Source organism: Gavia stellata, chromosome 12 (assembly GCF_030936135.1).
Source record: "Gavia stellata isolate bGavSte3 chromosome 12, bGavSte3.hap2, whole genome shotgun sequence".
In the NCBI taxonomy this organism is placed as follows: Eukaryota; Metazoa; Chordata; class Aves; order Gaviiformes; family Gaviidae; genus Gavia; species Gavia stellata.
This window is the reverse complement of record NC_082605.1, coordinates 18,783,573-18,808,591: the sequence shown is the minus strand read 5'-3', so window position 1 is coordinate 18,808,591 and position 25,019 is coordinate 18,783,573. Positions and strand designations below refer to the sequence as shown.

Here is a 25,019-nt window from a genome sequence, read left to right as displayed (position 1 = left end):
AGTTGTATATGTCATGACTAAAAGGTGTCAGTGGAGTGGCATGGGGGAATCTTAATGGAAAGCTTCTTTCAGACCTGAGAAAGTGCGTTAAGATGACTGTTTAAGTTGAGCTGGTGGCTGCCATCAACTGGCAGGACAGAATCTAGGCAGGAACCTACTCTGTTCATGCTTGAAAAGAGAGGGTGGGAGTGAGATTATGGTGGGCCATTAAGGACCTTGAAAGTGAAGGCAAGGCTTTCCTGATTAATCAGCACTACTGTGGCAGACTGTGGCTCAGCGTGAAACACCCACTTGGAAACGTTTTTATGTAATCTCTCTTTCAAATTCTCTTTAGCTACTACTGTGCTTAAGTACTTAAAAAGTAATTAACAAAAACTACATGCAATACATGCATTAATCTGTTTCTGCCTGCATTAATTTCCTTGCTTATAACCATTTGTATTGTTTTCTTTTGAAATACAGACTTTGAATTCTCTTTTTACAGCTTATCCCAGATCATGGTTGGTTCTCGGTACTGTGTGTATCTGAGGACAAGGTGTGTTTCTCAGGTGATGAAACAGGAAAAATTTCCAGTTGTCATCCAGCAGTGAAATAAAAAAAAAAAGTTGCCACAAGAAGATATAAACCTGTAATTTCACTGTTATGCTACCAAATTGTAGAATAAGTAATCTGCTTTGGATGTACTTGCTTATCTGATTTTGAGATCAAAAGGTATGAGATAGTGCTGGACTTACCTGTTTGCTTAGCGATAAATACTACGATTGAGTTTTGCACTATGGTAAGGTTCTGAAATAGTTTTTGTTTGGGAGTTAGCTTCCTAAACCAAGGAACTACTGTTAAGTTGCCAATATAATACAGTACTGATCACTGCAGAAAATCTAAATTTAGAAAAAGTCTGCTACTGAAGCCAAGCGACAGCTTTTGTCTGTGTGATAGATGGTTGGTTTTATAACTGAATATTTGCTGGCTTTTTGTTTGTTTTCATCATGCTTAGTTTCAAGTGTTATGACTGCATACTTTTGAGGCTCATTCTGACATTTTTGCAATTTAATGTGGGAGTTTTAAATCCTCATAAGATTTTCTAATTCTCGTTGAAGTTAACAGGTATCTGGATTTTTTAAGCAGGCTTGGAAAACTCAAAAAATGGCTCTCCTAGATATATTTTCCTTAACCATATTGCAAAAGCGCTTGTGAAGCAAAGGAATATGGTTAAGAGAGAGACCTACGATTCCATGTGTTGCTCTGTACAGAACTGGGTTGAGATGTAAGAAGCAGGCTGTGATTTACATGCGTCTCCTGTTAATTTTAATGTGTATGACTCCCCATGGCTGCCTTGAGCATCTCAACCTCGATTAAACTAAAGTTCCTTTATGCTGGCTTATCTGTGATTGTTTTATGCTCACTCCATCTGTTTCTTAATGTAGCTCTGTAACTTCTTTCACAGTTCAGATTTGCTGATTATATCACTTTGGGGTTGTGGTTAAAACATTCAGCTCTGTTTTTATTACAAGATGCTTTGATAAATTTGTGAAAAGTGGCTGGTAGATCATTATCGAATAATTATTTCTCTGAAGGTGATTTCCTTTTTTTAATGCAGAAAATAGGTGAAAAAAATTGACTGAAAATGAAGATGATAGGTTAAATTATGAGGAGGAGTAAAGTGACATCACTGATTTGTACTTGTCAAAGAGTCAGACCATTTTTTTCCCCCCTTGTTATAAGGAAAAAATGTTAAGTTGCATTTTATGAGTTTGCAAGTAGCAAGACAATCCAAAAAGTCTGTAGAACCACTTTGTCAAGTCCTGAGTCATCCCGTTTTACAATAATACAGTTCTTAGCTTAGCATCCTATTTGTGGGGATGTTGTTACTGGTCATTAATTTTTAAACTGTCACACTTTTTTAGTTTAAATTACTTTATATAAACCTTGCAGAAGATCAAGATCATTATCCATATTCCAGCAGTCCTGTTCTGAGCTGAGTGTCTTTAATATAAAATGCCGGAGTGGTCAGTCTTCAGAAGAAACGTTTCTGGAACAGAAGTTCTCACTAATGTTTAGGTGATAGCAAGTCCTGATGCTCGCCTGCTGCTGGTGCAGACTGGGAAAGAGTCTGAAACGATGGGTAGTAATCTGCCCCACATCTTCTGCTGATCAGGAAATGCTGCAGGCTGTGTTTAGCAAGGGGGGAGGAAAGTGTCCTAATTCTACTTAATTCTGTCTTCCACCTGGGGCTTGGTACATCCCAGGCAACTAGCTCTTCTCCCTCTGGTTGAGCACCAGTTGCTTAATTGAGTAGGCTTGATGAAGCAAGAGGGAGAGGGCATACATAAGCTATTCTTAAACTTGCTTCCCACGTGTACAAAGTCATAGGTATGAATTTCAGTTCCCATCTTCTGATTGGACTCCTATCCTTGAAAGGATAGGAAAGAGCAAGTTAATTGTATTAAATTGAAAAGAGAAGTAATCAAAATCACCTGTTCTGGTCACTTGTCCAATGGCACATTCTTAAACGCTATGAAGTGGTAACTGCTGAGATTAGACAGTATTGTAATCATTGAAACTGATAAAGGAAAACATGACTCGAGCATTAACTCTTTTGTGATTTCATTTGGATGGGGGGTGAATAGGTGTAATAAAGAAATGATGGATATATGTTTTGTTTTAATGGAAGAACGTAACTGCATTGAGTAAGATTTGGATCTGTCTTGATCTGATCTCTCTCCAGTAGTAGCCAAAACCAGGTTCATAGAGAACACAAAAGGAGGACAAGTGTGTGAGGGTACTTTCCTGATATATTCCCTCTGTTTTCTAGTGATCTTTGATATCCGTGTATTTACCAGTCTTCAGTGGCTTTCCTTCCATGAATTTGTTACTGTATATTCTCAACACATATAAGCTTTTGACATACATAATATCCTGTGGCAATGAGTTTCACACAATAACTATATGCTGTATTTAAAAAAAACAGTAAATGTTAGTTTGTATTTTCACCATCTCTGGCATTACAAGAACTAAGGACTAAGTAATAAAACTACCTGGAGGCAGGTAAAAAATGGTTCCACCCTGTTGTTTTTTCTCTTGCTACTTGTAGTCTTTGCTGTATATCCTCTGTCAGCTTTCCTTTTCTAAGAGGAAAAGTCCTAGTTTATTTAATCTCTCTGTATACAAAGCTCGTTCAGTGTCTTTGTCACTCTTCTTTGTACCTTTCTCAGTTTTACTATTTCTATTTTGATTTACTTACATGTTAGTAGTTAGCTGATTTTTATGTGGTAGTAATTCGGAACCTAATGAGCACAGCAGTTCAGGTTTTTGATGACTACGGTGTTACCATAAAAGAATGGGTTTTAATTATTTGGAGATTTCAGATGTGTATATGCAGTTCAGTACCCATGACAATGCATTTTTATACTTTAATTAAGCTTCTTCAAGTACAGAATTCCTTTTTAAAAGTTGCCATCGTCTCAGTAACAAAAACAGTGTGACCTAGATAGGAGCTTCTGTAGCATTTCATTCTCTTCTGCATGGGGAATACATCTCAGATGTTTCTCAGGTGACAAAACCAGAAGATCCCAAGTCTCTCTAGAGCAGAAGAATAACTGTTCTTCATCGCTTTTCTCCCTTGTGACGGGTACGATCACTTAGTATTTTGATAGTCTAGATAAATATAGTATTTATATTTCTAAGGCTATTTCTAAAGAGGGAATAAAGATAGGTTTTGATGACTGTTGGTTTCAGGAAATAAATCCCTTGTCACGGTGGCTGGGAAAGTGGTAGTTGGGCCTGTCCCTTACCCAAAACGAAGTGTAGAGCTGAACATGTAATGATGAGAAAAAGAAATGACAGACGACTGTGGTGCTGTGAAGTTTTACGGTGTCAATCTTTCAACATGTGGAGTCTCTCTTAAAATTCCAGCTTCCTGTGCCTTCTTTAAACAGAAGATGAAATCTTCATGTAAAGTGAGTTCCCAGCTTTCAATATGGGGAGAAAATTGAAGTCTGTTTTAAAGATTAAGAATTATTTTCTTCCTGTTCTCCTGAGCAGAAATACAAAGTCACAATGATTGACTTGCCTTTCTTCTTTTGTCTTCCTGGGAATTAGCAATATTCATCAGACTCCTTGGCTGCTAACTTTGTATACATGGCTGTTCCTTTAGGACCTCATTTTTCTGCCTGTGGAAACTGGTTCTGATGCTTCATTTGCAAATCATTTTCAAGGTTATGTTACTATTTTTGCCCCCTGTTTTTGTTTTGGGGCTTTTTTTTTTGTTCATAATGTAAGAAAAGTGTAAGCATCAAGCACGTTCATAAAAAGACATTTTAATTTTGTACTTGAGATTTTTATGGGCACAATTCTTACTGTCCAGACTGGGAGGTCTAAAAATTGCCAGACTAGAACAGACCTGACAAAACTTGTCTTGCATTAGTCATTGCTCTGAAAGCAGCCATTGCCAAATACTTTAGAGAAAGGTGTAGTAATGTTGCCGTGATCAAATATCGTTTCAGTAGCTTGCAGGACAGATTAGTTTTTACTGTTTCCAGATAGCGGATGACAGTTGTTTGAGAGCACAAGCAGGAGAATTTGATACCTAGTAGACCTGTGGGTATTCTTATCAGCCATAGATGTGCCTTCTTTCGGAGGGTGGCTGTATTCACACAAATTTTGCTGTCTCCCCAGACCACTCCTGTTAGGCTGCTTGGATAGGATCCCGTGTGCCTTTTGAAGGCTGCGTAGGTATCGGATATGGAGGGACTCCAAAAACAAATACAAAAATGAATGTTTTAAAATAGTTTTAAAGTGACATGTTGAAATGTCGTGCTTTGTTTGGAAATTTCACTAGTGGTCCTCAAACATTATTCACATCAAGATTTCAGATCTTAGTGTGGTTTTGGGGTGTTTTTGGGGGTTTTTTTCTTCCCTGAGTTATGAAGTAACTCTCTGTTTACAGTAAGGCACATTCTGGCTGGACATATGTCAAAGTCAAATCAATAGCTAACAGGTGGAGAGAAAGCACACCTTAAGATGTTTCCAAATTTGTAATACATTCATTTTTAACTGGCTGTTGAAATAAACATGAAGACTTGAACTAGTCATCAAATCAACAGTTCTATTTAGTCAAGCCCTTCTGTGGATATTTGTGGTTGTATCATTTAATAATACCGGTTTTGGTAATTTGGCAAGTGTCTGTAACACACTGCCACGCACTGACCATAATAACTTACTATTTGAACAATTCATCTGGCCGCAACCCATGCTGTGGGTTGTGTACTGCACCAGTTCCATTAATATCATATATCCATGTTCTCCAGGTAGTCCCTCTTTTGAGGAATATTGCATTTTTTGAGTTCAAATGATTTAAAATCGTTTGGCCTTTTGCCTTTTAACACATCATGAAGTATGATGAAACTGTACACTGATGCACTCCAGGGCATAGCATGTGGCTGAAATAGCAGGAACACATGCTACCTGTTGTATCCCATTGCTTAAAGGATGGCCACATTGCTACATTGTTTTTTAGAAAGCTGATTATTGTTTATCAAAAATCTAATTTGAACTTCAGACACTAAGAATGTTGGAGAAACTGTACGATGTGCCTTTGAGAAATTAATCTGAAGTGCAGAGGCAAAATTCAGCAAATATTGGATCAATTTTAATAGACTTGGCTGTTGTGGAAGAACTGCTTGCCGTCATGCTACTGTATAAACGATCTTGGATGAGTGGATTTGGAGGGTATCTAAAACTTATGCTGATACGGTACAGTCAAATAACATGAATTCCCTAAGTACTTAAAGACCAGTGCTTACTGCATATGCCTACAAGAGTGGTGGCATGGGTGTGTCCTGTTTTCGCTAGAATAAAACACCCCAAATCAGACCTAAACGTGCAACTGCCTTTGGTTCTGGGTGCACAAAGGGGCAATCAAAAGAGATCTGAAATATGGTACCCTCATCTGACACAGCAGAACTGATCATGTGTGTTCTTTTGCTCTTGGAATATGTGGTCATGTAGGTAGTCATCATTGTTAATTTTATCTGCATTCTGATGTGCTCATCCAGGGGCTTGAGCTCCTTGAATCTTAGATATTTAAAGAATAGTCAAAACAAATTTATGTGCTTTTATTCCTTGTGCCCATTATCTGCTAGAAAAGTTACCAAAAATGCAATTGTTCTAGCAACTACCAGCTGCATTTTGTCCCTAAAACAATACTAAAAGCTGTTGTCCTCATTCTCAAATATACTTCAGAATAGTACTTTGTGGTATCTACATTCTTCTTTCCCTCTCTTTCCTTATTCTTGTCCCTTATTAACATAAATAAGGATTACATTAGGAGGTAGTTGTGCTTCCTATCAGTGAAAGAACATGCCTGCATGGTTGCAGGCACTCGCTTGCCTGCTCTGCCTGTATTCTGCAGCAGGGTTAATGAGCTCACACTCCGGACTGTACTAACATGGTGTATATGGGTTCTGGACAGGAGCTGACTGACGTCTTGCCAGGCGGTAGCACAGGCATAAAAAGCACGTAATGGTTTGCATCTTCATAAACACATCTGAAGTGCGATCACATACCAAGGGCTCCACGGGAACGACGGCATTATTGTGATGAATGTGTTTGTGCCAGGGCTCAGGGTGTGCAGAGTGCATGTCCTGCAGATGAGGGAACGTTCCAAAAACCAGCTCAATGAGAGACTTGCCTCACTGAAAAGTAATATTGAAATGAAGGTTCCCAAGGTCGCGTTGCTGCCTGCCATGATGTTTTGGAGTTTGAAGGAGATTGTGTGCCTAGAATTGGAATATTTCTGTTCCCCAAACACGGGCTCCTTGCAGCTGGGCAGAGGAAGGTCTCCAGGGACTGTTTCCAGTACCATACTGTGGTGCATATTCTGCCAGCCCTCATTTCATCTCGTAACATTAAATTAATGAGCTCTGATCCCTTAATTTTTTTTCTTACATCAGTGCTACAGAGGAGTAATACAAAACCCCAGGACGGACATGTTCGTGGTGGTCCATTCTGGGAGCTCTCTGTGGTATTAGAGGGCACCAAAGGTCTCCCTGCTACAGAACCCTGCTTACCTGCATGTTTTTCTTAGCCCATTGAAGGGCCGCAGCCTGGATCTGGTCAATTAGCAGAGGATTGTTGCTGAATCGTTTTCAATGCAGCAAAAGCCAATAAAATTGTATCCTGTTCTAGATCCTGAATTTGCTATAAGCAGGAAAGACTGAAGACCATAGGCTGACTGTATTAGCACATCAGAAACCAGAGCCACAAAGTTTTGATCTTGCAAAAATGTGGTATCTGGGACTTAGCGTGGCACCGAAGGAGTCACATTGCTAAAAGGACTTCCTCCAGTGCTGGGCTGGCACGCAGGCCATCTCGCCAGCCATTTAAGAAGAGGGCTTAACGTACAATTACTGGATGTACCAGAAACAGGGTGTTTGCTCGCGCTGAGACGTGCATTCCTCAGGAACCTCTTGAATACGTATTGAAAAATAGCATTGGAGAAAATCCTTAAGCTGCTTTTTCTACCTGTCAGCCAGTTCCCCCAGACAGAAAAATCTGAATTTGTTTTGGGGATTCATCAGAGTTCCTTTCCTGCTGTGGCATAAGGGCGCATTACTAGTGAATTTTAAACCTTGACCTATTTTAGAATAGTATAAAACATTCAAAAGTGCGTTCTATCAGTATTTCTTCACCTGACGGCCAGCTTTCTTGCTTTGCTTTTTGTTGATTCAAGCTCCTTAAATTTATCACCTTCAGACTTACAACATTCCATCCCAAAGATGCAAAATAATACTTTGCATCATTTTTATAAAGTAAAATGAGATAGTTTGGCTTTAAGTAGAAAAAATAACCCTGCTCTTCTCTCCAAGGGGATTTTTATATTCCTTTTCCACATTGAATTGCACTGTCCTCTAGTGGCTATTTTAGGCAATTGTGTTTGTGTTTGTACATTTTTCATGCTGCTCTGATACAGTAGGTTTAATCTTTGTTTTCAAGTGGACCATAAATGTTGTCTGATATAAAAAGTTGAAGGATTAGAGTAGTATTTCAAAACTGCATAAGAAAAAGTTACATTTGACCTGCGGTCCAAGTTATAATAATATAGAGACATTTAAACATGTTTGTATCTGACTTATCAGTTGGAGCAGAAAGATACAGAGTGAAGACGCAAGTATATGGCATCTGTATTTTATTACATTTTTATTACATTGTATTGAGAGTTGGAGATAATCCCCTTCTTTCACATTGAAACAAATTTTGTGAACTGTGAATGAATGAATGAATAATAAAGACCAGTGGAATAATAGGAAGGATTAAATGCACCTTATTAGATTCAAAGTGAAGAACTGTGCCATCCCATTTTAGTCAGTGGTTTGGGTTTTTTCTTAGTATTGCTACCTACCTCTAAAAAGCACAGGGAATAGATCTTTGTCTGGGACATAAGAACACTTGACTTGTAATCCAGGTAAACTCAACCATCTCCAAAGAGTTCGGAAAATGTCCTTGCCTCTCTGCCTCAGTGTCTGTGTCTCCAAAACAGAGAACAAGGAGACTCACTTTCTCCTTGGCATGCTGAAGATTTATTTCTTAATAAAAGCAATGTATAACGGTTAAGTTGAATGAGAGAATGGTCCTTGCTTACCTGTAGTTAATTAAATATACGTTTGTGGGATTCTCTAATCCTGGCAAAGTTGTATTCATGTAAGTGTATCTTGCCTTGCACATCTCTAAACTGCAGCAGGTCTCGATGCTTTGCTGTTAGTAAAGGTTCCCACAATCTTCCAGCTCTGTGAGAAAGAAGCTCTTGCCTGTCGCTGTTGTGAAGGCCAGTGAATCTTTGCAAGGCCAAACTGCAACGTGGATATCTGATTTTAGAAGTGGTGAATACCCTTCTTTTTAACTGGGATTCCCTGGGAGCTGAGGTGCTAAGCATCTCTGAAGATCAGATTGGGATTAAGTGATGGTGCTTGTCAGGTTTGTGTGTGTTTGCAGTACTGGACATCTGGATCCAGCTGTAGGTCACAGCTCCTCCATGAGCTGGGAATACATCTGCATCTTCAGGGCTTGTGTCCCAGCATCCTGCAATCTCAGCTTCCTTTGGTATGTTTGAGCGATTTGAGATACCGTCTTTCCACTGGTGCTTATGTTGAAGGAAGGAGAGAAGAAACAAACGCCTGGCAGTATGCTGCTGGCTTGCTTTCCTTGTTTATTTTCTGGCAACTTAGTGATTTTGTTTGGTAAAAGACTGACACAAAGTTAGACCCCGCTGACCAGGAGGACTGGGAGACATGATACATGTCTTAACCTCAAAAAATGCTAGAAGCCTCCGGGCAGGAACATGTTTCCAGCTGTACCATGCAAACTCACTGTCTTCCATGTAGATGTGACCTGTGGCATCCTGAAGAAGAAAACTTGGCAAATCTAGTCTGCGTCATGCTGTCTGGGTACACTTTTAGCTGATGAAAGAGTTAGGAGTGGTCAATAAATGAATTCAGTTAGCTTGAAATGTAAAGGGTGTTTTTTTCAGATTTCAATCAAAGCAAACTGTAAGCAAGTTCTTTGCTAGTGTAGCTTTTAATTTGCTGCAGATGTGGTTTTACTGACAGTTGCTGAATAGCTTGTTTTCAACTAAAATAAATGGATTGAGCTTCAGAGCAACAGTTTACAGTGAGGTCAGAGATTATATTGGTGATTTTATAATACTTATAGTTCACTGCGTGAGTGAGTGTTCATGCATCTGTGCATATAAGGGAAAAGATGCATACAAAGTCACAAGGCGTGCATCTGACCCTGCTAATAGTTGGAAAACTGTTGCAAGTCTTTCCTGCTGTCATCAGATGAGATAATGTGGGTTTTTTTGTTTTGGTTTTTTTTGAAAGAGCTGCCTATCAAAAATACACTGTTAGAAACTTTGATTAAAGGGATCTGAATGTTGGAATAATTATGTTTTTGAGCTATCTTTATGTCAGCCACCCTGAAATATTTTGTTAAAACACATATTTTAAAACACCTATTTAAAAAAACCCCCACACTTCTGTTGAGTATACATTTTCAGTAGTAGTCAGAAGAGATCTGTGCTGTACAATCATGGTCTTGGTGATTTGGGCTTTGATTTTTATTGGACAGTTCTCTAGTTGTATTTCTAGCCTCACATTTTTGTACAGAAATAATATTCATTCTGATCCTGAAAGACAATAGCTAAGGAAGTGGTTTCACAATTGGCTTACACATTCCCACCTTATCCCAGGTCCTAACAGCACGTTAGGGGTTCTTCCTCACTTCAGAGCCAGTGCTCGTGTGTCTGCAGGGTCAGTCGGATCTGGGAGCTGCTTTGGCTCCCGCATGGCTCAGACGCTAATACGAGCACTGGAGAGGGGTGTTTATGAGCAGGGGGAGGGAGGTGGAAAGCAAGACAGCTCCTTTGGTGGCTGCCCACACTTAGGTCCTCTTCAAATGATTATGGAACCTCAGACTAAGTTAATTTGCATTCGTGTTTGGAGTTCTGTTTTATGTGAGATTCAGAGCTTTACCTTGGATGAAGTATCTGCCGTTGTTCAGTGCTACAGCGCGTTGTTATCCTAAGCCTGTTGTAATCGTTCTGTGGTAATAACGAATGTGGAAAATGAAAGCAAAATAACAACTTGCGAGTGTCAAGTTTTTGTCCTCTCTCTCTTTGGGGAGTTAGTGTGGACTCTGAAGGATTTTCAGCAGACTGGAATGCAGCGGCTGCAGGCAGCAAGACATCCTGTGTATAGATTTCTAAATGGGCTGTAGGAAAGGTGGAATGCTTTATAGGTGCTGCCTGCATTAATCCTTAAGTGTATGTTGATCAGATGTCAATGTGCATTTTGTTAAGGCTAAGAACATTTTAGAGAAAAAAAAAAAAAGAAGAAAATATAGTAAATGCACACACACTGTATCTATTTTTTAGAGTGCAGGCAGGTATGCTAAAGCTGCTTCTGCTGTACGTAAAATAGCCTTAGTTGCATGGAACCTGGCAGCCTTGTGGATTACGTGGGTGATCCAATACAATTCTAACAGTAATGTCCTAGCACCACTACTTCAGTTAGCATACAATTACGCATATGTGGGGTGGGGGTTTTTTGGTGCCAAACATTCAAAGCAGAATTGCAGGCTTTGTCAAGGCTCACTTTAACAAAAAGTCCGTGTAAACTAAACCCGTTAGTTTTATTAATAAAGCGACATAGATTTTACATAGATACAGCTATACGTAAATACATCTAATTTCTTATATAAAGAGAGAAAAGACTGTCTGTATGTCTGCGTATATGTTCATATAGTATTTTGGAGCTGTGGGATTAATGGGTATTCCAGTATTTGCAAAGATTCAATACCATATCTAGCACGAAGACAGTGATAATGCAGCACTCGCTTGGTTTCTCTCACTTCTGCTTCCCAGCATTGGTGCTTAGACCTGGCAGACTGCGGGTTGCTACCACCATTGATGATGATGTCTTCGTGCTGTTGTGGCTTCCCTTATTTCTCTAGAGGAGTCCATAATCAGTTGCGAGTACATTTGATGGTAATTTCACATCTATCAATTGTTTTGGTGGATGGAAGGAACCTAACCTGTGGATATACTGCTATCTTTAGTTTCCTTAATAATGTTGCTGAAATGCAAAATAATTTTATAAGGTATGCTGTTGGGTAAAAATGGTTGTTAGAATAATAATGCTATCAAGTAACCTGTCTTGTATGTAGACAGTTTGCCCTCTCCTTAATATGTCTAATAGTCCATATGCATTAGATACTGAGCATGTTAATATGTAATGGTTCTGGTATAAGATGGGAGGTTTGTTTTTCTTATAGACTTAAATAATACAGAGATTGTGCATTCTCTGTGCACATAAAATACTGAAAACCTTTTCATCTGTCTACTGGGTCTGAATGTTGAAGTTCTTTCAGCTGGAAATGCAAGATCAGCTCTAGTTAGGCTACAGAAGCATATATAAACAATGTTCACAAATTTCGGTGGAGTTAAAGTGAATTTCAGCATCATTTGGGCTGATCTTTTGGCTTATTTGGAAGATTACAATAAAACCCAAGATTGAATTCTCTACCTGATTCAGTTTCTTATTGATTGAATCCTTTTAGACTCCTCTCTAATTTAACAGTGTATTTTTATTAAAGCCAAGCATACAAACATCAATTATCCAAGCTGCATCTAATTTCCTTCAACATTTTTTTTTCCTTTTTCTGCCAATGGATTAGAAAAGCTGATTAGAATTCAGCTTGAAAGCTGAAAAGCAGATCCTTAAATGAGAATGTCTGCATTAGGAATTAAAATATCTGTACTGAGCATAAAATCCTCCTCCTTATCTCTAATAATGTAAACACACTTGGTTAAGTTGATCCGTCGCATGCCTGGTGTAATGTCCCTGAATTAGGAGCATGTATTAGAAAGGGCGGAATGGTGTCTGTGGCTTGTCCCACTCTTAGAATATTAATAGTATATTTTAACATCAAAGTACTTTGCATAGATATCTCTCTACCGTAAGGGTTAATGTGATAAGAGTTTGAAGGGCTCGATTTTTTTTCTTTATGTGTTTTTACCTCCTAACACCAAGAATGTTTGCATGTGCACAAGCAGTAGGAGCAAGGCAGGTTTCTTCTAACCATCTAAGGTTTTGCTGTTGGTAGGTTCTACAGACTTAAGGATTTTGTAACGAAGCAAAGGTGAAATAAATAATTGCAATGGCATCACCAGCTTAATATCCAGAAAACCCTAGACTGGTAATGCATGCATTTAACATGCCATTAAAGTGTTGGCCCATGTCTAAACTCTAAGAAAGAGTTATAAAATCAGTTATTTGATTTAACTGGATACCTAGTGTGCTCTGCCTGTGATGAGGACGCCAGTCATGAGCCATATGCAGGCTGTTACTATGCAGGCTCTATGAACCGGAGCAGTTGGTGTCATGTGTACCTAGATCCAGAGGGAGAAATTTGGATATCAGGATTTTTAAGGGAGTTTATTATTAATTATAGTTCTACTTACATAGCATTAGAGATGTTTTGTGCTTTGAAAATGCACACGAGAATTCTGTTTATAGTATCAGGATGCCCAGAAGAGTGAGCAAATCTTAATTGGATGACTCCACTGCAAATAGTAAGAGGAGGAAAGTAGCTGGGGCAGGCAGCATCCTAGCACATCAGCACTGGAAAACTAGATGAAAGAGTTGGTGTCTAATAAGCTTGAGAGGAGACAATGGTGCTGTATCCCTCATGGTCAGATTGAACTGTTCTGGCACCTTTTGGGCAGCATCATGAGAAGTCTTGGAGCTGGGAGCAGCAGCAGGTGATGAGAGAGATGTCAACAAGGTAGTCCTGTTGCCATCTTCATTTTATGACTGTTCTGCTAGCATTGGAGTTCTATAGTGCAGTGTAGACACAGCATATGTTTACAGTAAGGGATGCTTTTGCAGTCTAGGGTACTGCTGAAGGATATTGGTGAGCTGATTGCACGTTGGAAGCAAAGTATTTGTTGAGATTTTTTTCTTCTTATTGCTGTGTTGTGGATGGCAGTATTACTAACAGTGGTGAGCTTTCAATCTGTGTGTGTGACTGCACATCACAGGAGTTAGTTGTCACGTTTTGTCTGCACAGAAATATTAAACCTGATTGTGCAGAGCTATAAACGTGCGTGACTGCAGGGCATTTTCTTGGTGCTGGTATGAGTCTGGCTACCTGGAGGTGGGCAAAGTGAATCTGTTCATCTTGTGCAATGAGTTAAGCATAATTGCGGTTGACATCATGCACAAGTGAAATCCAGTGATATTTCATTCCTTCAAATCTAATCCCCTCTTTATTTCGTCTTCTTTTGAGTCAACATGATTCTGGCAAAGCTTGTTTGTGACACCCAGTGAAGCTTATTGTAGAGTACCCCGAATGTGGTGGATTAGCCCCGCTGTGGAATGAGAAACAGCATAGCTGCATCTGTATGGTGTCCCCTTGACTTAATAAGCCATGGTGGGAAGCCTGATATATTCAATATTGAACCCAAGTTCAATACTACCTGACCAAGTGGAAAGAAAACGTATTAAAATCTTGTGTGTATTAATGTCTCGTATGTTGTGAAAGGTAATTTAATTGTGAACTGGGTGCAGGAATTTCAGTTTCCAGAAACTGATGAATAGCAGTTTTTTGAGGTTATCAATTAATCTGTTGTAATGAATGTTCTTCATTACATGCCTCTCCTTGTTAATTAGAAGGAATTTTTACTCCTCTTTATCAAGTCAGGGCAAGTATATTACCTTTTCCTCTGTACTGCTTATGATAAAGTGTGTATCCAGATTGTCTTGTGAAGTGTCCACATGAATATTTCATTGCATGTGCATCCACACATTCATACACTGTTTTCTGAGCTCCAACCTCTGATGATTATTCAATACAATAAAAAAATCCGAAATACAGATTGTTTAATCTCTTTTTATTTACACTTATTAGTAGAAATTTCCTTTTTCTGAGTAATAATGTGTTTATGACATTAATTACCATGCCAGTTTAGACCAAGGCAATTAATCACTTGTACATACTACAGAAAAAATAGACTCAGATCGAGTTCTCTGAGTACGGAGGTGAAGCTTGTACCTTCCATAAATGGGAACCTGCCTGACAAAGGGGAATTTGTACCCTGGTTTGGATCTTTTACCTGGGTTTATTTAAAAAACAAACCCAAACCAAAACACAAACAAAAACCCAACCTATTTTCTACTCTGTTTCTTTCCTACAGGTTGAAGCAATACTTGTAAACATTTTTGGTGGGATTGTGAACTGTGCCATTATAGCCAATGGTATTACCAAAGCCTGCCGAGAGCTTGAGCTGAAAGTACCTCTGGTGGTCAGACTGGAAGGTGAGTGCTAATGGTTTCAGACAAAAATTGTCCCTCAGGTGCACAGTAATCCACTTCGGCTTTCTTCGATCTCTAAGCTCTAAACAGATTAGTCCCACACAATAAGAATATGTCCAATTCTTCATGCATAGCATGACCTGAAGTCAATAAACTCTTTCCTTATGTATTTCTGTATTCCTGGTCCCTGGTGGTACTTGAAGCAATGAAATTTTGCAGTGAAAGCATTATGGTTTTGCTTGTAGCATTTGCATTGCAAATAGAAATTATTTTGATGCAAGTTTCTGCTTACTGGAAGGTATTTCTTTTTCAAATGATTTTTACTGAATGCAATTCTATTATTGCTATACCTGTAGCAACATACAGTTTTCTTAAATTAACTCCAATATCATAATTAAAAGAAAGATGTTAGAAACAGTATTTGTGAGAGAGAGATTACTCTAACATGGTCTTCTGCCCAAATATCCAGTCCAGCTAAGATCCATTAAAAAACAGAAGATTTGGTAGCAGTAAGGAATATTTTTTTTAGTACATCCAGCATTGTTAAATTGGAAACAAAAAAGTAATAGGTAAGGAAGAGCGCTTTTTGGCAGTTACTGGCTTTAATGTACTGGCAGTGGATATGGAGTTCTGTCTCTAATTTCTGAGAAGTACTCTGAAGGAGGGAGGGAGAGTCGTCTTCTGCCATTGAATGAAAAAGTGCTTTGATTGAAATCAGCACACAACTCTGGTAAGCTTAAACCATTTCTTTCTTTGCTAAGTAGGTTTGGAAAATAGAGGGTTTTCTGTTTGTTTTTTTTAAGGCCTGTTCCTCAAAAACATGAATATTCATGTTTGGGTGTGTGTAAAGGGGGTAAGATGTCCTGTCACCCAGCATTGGTGGTGAAAGGAGGAGGTGCATCCTTTTATGTACCAGAGATACAAAACCATAAGGTGGTTTTTAACACCACGATAGAGGGGGGAGGAAAAAATGGTGCTGACTACACCAGACTTCTTCCTTTTCAAAAAATAAAGTCACCAGGACTCACAAAGATGCAGGTTACCCATGAAGCCCTTTGCTTAGGTGGGTACTTCTTTTGCCTTTCATGAGAAAGCAGGGTTTCCTATCCCTCATTCTCATGCTACATTGCACGAGACGTAGTTCACGTCAGGGGAGACCACAGCCTGTGACATGCAATTTTGTCCTGTAAAAGTTCTGCTGTGCATTTCACTGCAGGGTTCGAACGCTTTCCAGAGTGCATTCTTGGTTTAACATGGGTAGACTTGCTGCGGTAAGTGCAGGAAAATTTAAATACTCTAAAACAGGTTTTAGAAACAAATTGTGAAAATGTTCTTTGGATGATGCAGCACCACTGAACACCTTAAGAGAGTAAGAAGGTAGTTTAATATGAATGAAGGAGAGACTGATGGATGTTGGTTAGAAGCAGAAAAGTTTCATAATATAAAATCTCATTGTTTATCAGCGCTAGGCAATGTTGTTTAGCTTTGTCATAGCAAAAACTTTTCTTGTCTGTCATAACTAGGAGAAAGTTCATCTGTCAGATCTGCAAGACTCCTCATCTATTGTAGCTGTTATTTTTTAAGTGAGGATACTGGAAGAGCCATTAGTTTTCCTTATGAACAAGATAGTTGCAAGTTGTTTATTGCAATATTTGAAACCAGTATAAGAGAAACAAGAAAATCAACTTGCTCATTTTGAACTGCAGTCTGCTAGGTCTGCCACTGGGTTTTCTTGACCTTTCTCCAGTACTTTCAATTATTCCATGATTGTACACAAGTAAGGGTGAATTTAATTTTTTTTAAAGTGACTTCTGGGAGTTTGCAAGAGGCCAAGCAGTCCCTGGGCAGAATGAGGAGAGTCCCGGTGCTGCTGCACTGTGGAGTTTGTCTGGAAGAGAAGGTGTGGAGCAGGAATGCTTCTGCCTGGGGCTTGCACAAAGCCCTGCAGAGGTGACTGCATGGTGCCTGTTCCTCTGTGCCTGCAACCATTGAGAGCCGTGTGCTGCTTCATCCACAGAGGCCAAAGCTGAATCTTCAGACTGTCAAACACAGATTTTAATGCAAACATCTTTTGTTGATCATCTTCCTATGATTCCTCACTCTTTACTAGGTTTGTAATAATACTTCTCCTAGACTAGTTGCTGACTCCAGAGGTGGCAATACCGCATTTTCTTTAGGAAACTCTGTCCCGGTATAATACAGCAAGCTCTCCCTTTTGCATAATATTTATCTCAAAAGTTTTTTAATTCTTTCTTTTATTCTTAGTGTTACTCATCAAGTCATCCTAAATGAAGAACTATGATGTTTACAGCCTTCAGATGTTGTACTTGGAAACTTTCAGCTTGTAACTTCTGCTTTCTCTGCCTCCTTAATCACCCAACCAAGAGATATATATATATAGATATATATAGATATATGCATTTGGTTCTTTTAATCTTTCCTCAGCAATCAATCCCTCTGGATCCTTAGTCAACTTCGTTGTCCTTCTTTGAACTCACACCGGGTTATCTAAACATACAAGGATTTTGAATTAATAATGAGTACTGTGGAAGTAATAAGGCTACCCAAGACTTTTTTAAAACATCACTGATAACATTTTACACTTCAAAAGGAGGAAGAGACAAGCACTTTTTTGGGTTTCCATTTTGAACATTTTTCCAACAGAAGGTTCATGATTTATTCCCATAAATCTTAACAGATTTGTGACCTGTACTTTAAAGACTCATTGCCCACATGCACTGTATTACAAATGTCTTGATGACTAGAGTTTTAATCAGTCAAATCTGTCTTGATTTAGCAGGATTCTGTGGACAAATCTTTGTTCTCAGTTGTATAATAATTACAGGCTGTTTTACCAGTGGATAAAGAAAGGATTACTCTCCTCTTTGAAAATGGTAACTTTATAATTACATGTATTTACTTGCCTTATCAGTAAAGAACTCACCAGCTGAGACACAGGATTATTGTTGTTTAAAAGGCTCATGGACAAATGGAGAAACCACATATTCCAAATTTTATCTTTTACAGATGTAGAAAACTAACTTCTGCTGGTTTTATGCAGCATTTTTTCCCCTTTAAATTGTAATGTACTTCAATTAAGTTTCGTGAAAACTAACTAGGAGTGCTGAATGGAAGCCAAACCTTGTTTCTCGTTTGTGTAGTTCAGAGTTAGATGAAAAGAGGAAAGAATAAAAAAGAATTGTGAATTAGACGTCCTTTTCCTATGCTAGACATTTTGCATTCTCTTGTCTTTCAACAAATGAATTCTCTGCTTCTCTGGTCATAGGACAAGAAGAATTGGGAGGAATTAGAACTACTTAATATGTTGAAACGCAGCTAGAAGCAATGTGGCTTTTATTCAAATGTCTGAATCCAAAATGTCCAGTTATATTTTCAGCCATGTGCTTCGTGACCTTCTGTGTTCTTCAGGATCTAATGATTTTTTTAATATATTCAGAAATCTTTTACACGCAAGTGAAATTTTGCTCCAATTTTTATATCTTGCTCACAAATACAGTTTAGTATGTATGCCTGTGATTTTTTACTGTCCCAAATTGCCTATCAAGAGAGAAGAATGGGGCATTGCAAAGTCACATTTAGAACTTTATTCATATCAACCTCTTCAGACATCTTGGGTGTAAACATTCAGCACGAATTTAAATGTGCTTGAGTCTTTCCCAGTTTGGATGTAAACTGGGAAAGTAAAATGTGGGGCAGAGGAAAAGATTAAAATATTCTTTGGGAAGAGTTTAAGATAGAAAAGGGCAAATGGGGTGGACAGAATAGAAAGGCTTTAATTGTCTCTTATAAGTAGGCAGTGAAAGTTGGTTTATTCTTGACTGCAGAGCCAACAGCTGCAAGATGTGTGAGCCACTGAAACTTCATAGGTTCCCTAGCTAAAGATCATGACTTAAAGCTGATCCCTAGCCAAACCTCAAATCAAATGTTCTTTAACTGAAGGTTAGCTAGTGATGAACTTCAAACCTTGTCCCTTATTCTCCAATACCTCTGTCTTTGAGACCTAAGAGGCTATGAGTTTCCAGCTTGTGGGCTAGCAGAAATGACATAAACTGGATCCCGGGGGGGAAACTTGGCTCTTGATACATTCATCAGTGTAGCATATCAAAACTGAACCATTGCTACTGATAATGTAGCGTGGTCACAACGTCAATAATAATTTTCAGACGTACTGCATATTGTGAAATATTTTGTCACAGCAGAATATTTTGGGTAGATCAGATTATTTTTTGTGTTATAGTCTTCTAAGGATATACCAAGTGTCTCTCCCCTTACATCTTATTTACCTGAAAAGCTAGCAATGGCATTGCACAGCCTTCAATCCTCTCCAGCCATCAGCATTAAACAGTGGCAATTTAGCCTGTTCCTAATGGGTTTATGGCAGTGCAAGTGAATAAATGAACATTAGCAAAATCCTGTTGGAGTATGGTTGGTGGTGTTTTATTTGTTTGTTTTCATTCAACCTGTGCAGTCCTCCTGACTCATTTATAACCATGTGTGCTGGTATAATCTTACAATTTATAGAAACATGCTTAGATAGAATATTTAGTACTAGGAGTTTTGGGTAATGAGTTGAATAGATTCTCTGCTAGTGAAAGCAGAGATTTCAAGGCAATAGAAATGTAAATGTGAGCGATTGCATGTACACAGAGAGGTTGTTTCAGAACCCAAGTTTCAGAAGAAGGATATTTAGATTAAAAAGCCTGAAAGTATCTGCTAATTAAATTACGTATTTCCTGTTTTTCCATGGAGTGTCATTGACAGTAATATGTGTCAGAAAGAAAAAACTTCTTTTTCTCATCAGAAAACCATTCCCGTAATAAGAGTCAAGTTTAAAAAAACCTAAATTTGAAAAAAAACAACAACAACAACAACAACAAAAAAAAAAAAACCAGCAACAACAAAAGCCCCATAGCCTTCAGTCCCGTGAATTTTCACCGTTTCTCAGTTGGGTACAGTGTAGGTGAAGGGCAGGTTAGTTTGACAGCCTGTGTATGGGATTCTGTTTATAGTTCTCTGACACCATCCAGTGGCAGGAGGTTAATGTTAGAATAGTGGGATTATTTATTTGTTTATTTTAACATTTGCTGCAATAAGATGATACGCTTTGTAGGTTCTTAAATGTTTCCAGTGTTTTCTGAACGTTTAATTTTAAAACTCTTACCTCTGCTTTCAGCAGGATCTCATTATAATTTCCGTATTCTGTATATATCTAAAATACTCTATCATAATGGGATAAAAAGCTATCATTAAAAAAAAGAAAATTACAGCAAAGGAAATGCTTGCTGAAAAATATGTTTAGTTGTATGGCCTGCCTATAAAACAGTATTTTATTTAATAAATGTAAAGTGTACCCTTACGCTTTTGACTGCAGTGAGATTTTTTTTTCAGCTTTCATATTTTCATTTGTCTGCAGAAACTCCCCCCTCCCTTCTTAGTGGACTGTGTTTTGTATTGATTTTGTAATGCATGTTAGACAAGTGGTGTGTAGAGCAATCAATGCAGAGCAGAACAGATCCAATGTATTGTTCCCACTCTGACCTGTTAGTAAATTAATATTGGCCACTTGGTAAAGAGCAAAAGTTAGTTTTAAATACGTGGCTATCACAAACAGCATAATACTTTTCTCTGTGGGGTAGAGAAATTTTTTCCCTCTTTCCATTTTTTAATCCTTACAACACTTTGTCTTGTAGAATCCTAGTTGAGAGATCAGTACAGCCTTGACTGTTTTAAATGTTTATCACACTTGTATCTAAATAATAGATAAAATCTTCACAACTTGATGGGAATCGCTATACAAATGTAAGGAAGAGAGAAGAGAACCTTCGTAATGTCTTCTGACTTCCCTGTACCATTCTGTACATATGTACATATGGGTATGTACATATGGATATGTGTACATGTACATATGGATATGTGCACATATCCATTATGTTATATAGGATGGTTGGAAAAAACCAAATATTATGCTCTCTTTCATGCACAATATTATTTTTTTCTGTAGGAAAAGTCCTGTACAGTTCTGGATGTTACTATGCAACCAAATCCCCCTTCTGTCAAAGATTTCAGATGTCTTTGACCTTCCTACACAAGTCCCACAGTGTGTCCTCTGCGTATCGATGGGAAGCATGACCTCTTCTGCCAGTGCTTTTAAACAGCTAGCAGATGGGGTCCCGCATTCCTCTTCCAGACACCTGCCTCTCCTATCATGAAGTGCTAGGCCCTGCTGCGACAGAGATATCTTTGGTCTCTTTTGGTGCCGGGAGTGGGAATCCTGACTTGAGCAAGCTGATGAAACAGACTTTTGAATTTCTCTACTTCTTCCTGCTGTATTTCAGACGTTTTACAAAGTCAGCCAGAAAAACCAAAATCACCCTTTAAAATGAGCATTCTGGAAGTTGCACAGTAAAGACTATGCTTCTTGCTTGGTTAATAATTAAGGGAATAATTAGTATATAGCTCCAAATGTAATTAAAATTCATTTTGCTAGGTCTAGGATTTACAAAGTAATTAAGCATTTTGACATGGCAAATAACAAGGAACTTCATGTGGAGAAGAAGGGTAGAATTGATCCTAAAGAGGATCAGCTCAGGGTCTTGTGCCTGTGACCAGTGGTGTGATCCCAAAGTGTGGATTCCACTTCCTCAGTAGGATATCTGACTCCAAGTTCTTCTGGGTGCAGAGCATATCAGTGATCAAAACTGTCACTTGGCTTTGCTGGAGGAAGCTCTGGAGAATTCATAGTTTCTGTTTGTCTTTTGTTTTCCTTCAAGAATGAGCTGGAGTAAACGGGAAAGCGATGCACTTGTCTCTTATATATGTGAAAAACAGGCTTTCCTGAATTTTTTTTTCCTTTACTGTGCATGTAGTCTGTTGACTGAATTTGAGCTCTTTATGTACAAAATGGTGCACTTGTACTGTATAGCTGTACAGTCTCCTTCAACGTGGGATAATTTAATGCAGCAGCAGAGGAGGGAATGGTGTCATGTTGAATGCTTCACAGATCCCCCTTTTTAGCAGAAATGCAAAAAAACATATTCAAGAGCAGCTCAATACCAGTTAGATTTTTCAGGATTACCCAAATCTTTGTCTTTCAATAGCCCATTTTGCAGCTTTCGGTTAATGTGGGTGAATTTTAGTTGTTGTTGATTCACTGACTGCTGATTAGCTGTACCTGATGGTTGCTAATAAATGCGTTAAATCTTCTGAGTGTCTTAAAGGTGGGATACGTGATCCATTATCTGCTGCTCTTGCTGGATGTCCCTACTGACTCTGGTGGATGTTGGATTGACCCTCTAATCTTCACAAAGCCCCTCTTGTGGATGCAAGTGCTATTATCGGATTGCATTGTCTGTCAAAATTGTCATTGAAATTAAAGAGTTCCTTCTTCTCAGCTCAGTCTAAAACACTCGTTGATCTGTTGTTAAACTGAACTGATATGTAGCTTGAAGCATTAGCTACTTTTATAGAGATTTAATAGAAGATACTCATTTATTCATTAATATTAATTACTAATTATAGTCAATGTTCTTTTTTAGGAACAAATGTTCATGAAGCCCAGCGTATTCTGAATGAAAGTGGTCTCCCCATCACGTCTGCAAATGACCTTGAGGATGCAGCAAAGAAGGCAGTGGCTAGTGTGGCCAAAAAATAACAACTTAAAGACGTTCTCGCTAAAAGTGTGTGTGTTTCACAAGATGTCGTTCCTGTTGTTATTTCAGAGAGGATTAGTGGAGTTTTTCTAAGCAGTCATCAGTGTTGGTGGACTTAATTTGTGATACATGGCAAATTCAGGCCATAGGCTTGCAAGTTAGGCTTCAGAAATTTTGCATCTACATTCTTGGAAGGTTTGTATGTCTTCATCTAATTTTGGTAATTTTGTTATTCAGAATTGTAATAAGTAATACTTCACTTCATAAAGCTCTTTTTCTGCTTTCCTTCCAAAATTGTCACTGATAAACTTATTATGAGATACAATAATTAATAATTGACTTCTGTCAACAGGATTGTTCTTTAATCAAACACATGTAGTTCACCTATTTCACAATATTTTCATTAATTTTTTTAATATTGTAAAGAGTCAGCAAACTAATAATGGGTTTATATTTTATACGGAGTTTTACAATAATGTAAAAAATTGTGCTTACAATATCTATTTTTATTCAAATGAATAATGTTTATTTTCTTTTTTAGAAATCACACATTTTGCCTTAAGATGATTTTCTTTTGTAGATGCCAAAGTATACCTCACAATAGGAAAAGGGATTGAATAGTTGTAGTGAAAGGACTTTTCATTCTTATACTGTGCCTATAACCCGGCGAAATTTTATGCATTTTATTTTCCAGGTGCAGTATTTCTAGGTAACAGTGCCATACAGAGAGCTTTAGAAGGATGTATCTGCCAGTAATAAAATGGCTGCTAACTTTTTAAAATAACCGGTTTCATAAGTATGTCACTGCTGCGAGGTTTTAAAATAAGATGAGAACCTGAAACAATTTTCTGTCCGGCGCATGGAGTATTCTTCAGTTGATTTAACTTCCAAAAACCAATTCTGATTTATTGGGAATAAAACACAAATTAACTTTCTAAAGTATTTCATTTCTCAGGCATCAGTAAAAATATGTACAAGGAAAAAAAAGTAAGTTTCAGTACTCAGATATTGACAGAGATTTATTTTGATTATATGTTCTTTTGTAAAAGTCAAAATTCAAGCTGTTAGTTACACAAATCATTCATTCAGGGAACAGAAGACAATACCAAATGGCTTGTGTAACTAAAGAACTCGGTACAAATCTCACTCAGCCCAGGAATTACATGGTGAAAATCATCAATAAATTTGAACAGTGAACAAATGAGTGGATATTATGATCTGGTCTTGTAAATGGGCAGAGAGGTAAAAATTTGTCTAATAAATTCTTAATTGTGATTTTTGAGCGGCTCTAATCAATACCGTGTTCTACTTAGAAAAATGTAAATAAATTTTTCTTGACATTTCCATTAAAACTGTTACATTCAAAGTAATTTATCTGCACTGTTCTCTGCTCTTGAATCAAATAGTGTAGATAGGTTGCTATCATCAATTACTGTAGGTTTTTTCTTTTCCATTCCTTTCTCTACATATTGCTCAAGGAAAAAAATGTATGACGATTAGAATAGCAATAAATATGCCACTAGGTATGTACTTATTGACTGAATGAAGGAGAAGGGTATCATTAGCAGTTCTCATGAAGGTGCATAGAAGCACACTGCTTTGAAGGAAGAAATGTTTACCTCACCACAATAAATAAAAAAGTCACACTCTGTTTTATATATTTTAATACTGGAAATAGAAGCATTCTGTGGAAGAACTGTTTATGCAATGTTGTCGCACACTGTGTATCTAACTTCTGGTTTCAAAACCATTCATTTTGTGTGTACATGACTATTATTCTGCAAAGATTAACTCTATGTACGCTGTTTCATCAAATAAATGTAAAAATTAACCCATTTAATGACTTTGTCCTTTCTATACAATAGAAGATTGTTTAATTTGTCTATAGTATTCTGTGTTCTTCCATTCAGCATTTTGTTACAGATGGGTGAAATCAAATGCATAGGAATTTAGTTTCGGTTGGGTAATATTGGTATACTCTCATATATGTGGTTTTTATCTAAAAATGTAAATCTTTTTGTCTATATATATATCTTTTCTTATACGTAGGCTAATGAAAGTACATACAAGTTTTACTCCTTTTAATTCCTTTTAATTCTCATATATCACATGGAAAATTCATAAGCTTTGGGTTTTTATTTTTGAACGTTTGGCATTTCACTTGCACCAAGGCAGTCAGTAACCTCTGTGACCAGAGGCTCTCTTGCTGTGTTCAGCTTGCTTCGTGTGGCGTTGTGGACTGGTTTGTTTTTATTTGCATGGGCCATTTCTCTGTGTATGGAAATGTGTAAAGTTAAGTTTTGGTCTCCCTTGGAAAGGTGGTGTAGTTACGTTTCCTGTGATTTTTAGCTGTTACGAATTACAAGTAAACGCAATGCCTAGAAGGGATGCTTTTGTCTTTGCTCGAGCATGCAGAGTCGCAACCTGGCAAGAGTGGGGTTTGCTGTCCTCAGCAGCCGTCCACCTGATCGCTCTGCCGCAG

The 25,019-nt window shown here is 38.0% G+C and overlaps 1 protein-coding gene across 1 annotated transcript in view; it reads left to right on the top strand.

The window, feature by feature from the left end:
- SUCLG2 (succinate-CoA ligase GDP-forming subunit beta) overlaps positions 1-24,372 on the top strand; it is a 131,040-nt gene extending 106,668 nt beyond the window's left edge. Inside the window, exons 10-11 of the mRNA XM_059823490.1 lie at positions 14,750-14,870; positions 22,424-24,372. Coding sequence (XP_059679473.1) covers positions 14,750-14,870; positions 22,424-22,539 — 237 coding nt within the window. The 3' untranslated portion in view covers positions 22,540-24,372. The remainder of the gene's footprint in view (positions 1-14,749; positions 14,871-22,423) is intronic.
- Positions 24,373-25,019: the final 647 nt, after the last annotated feature.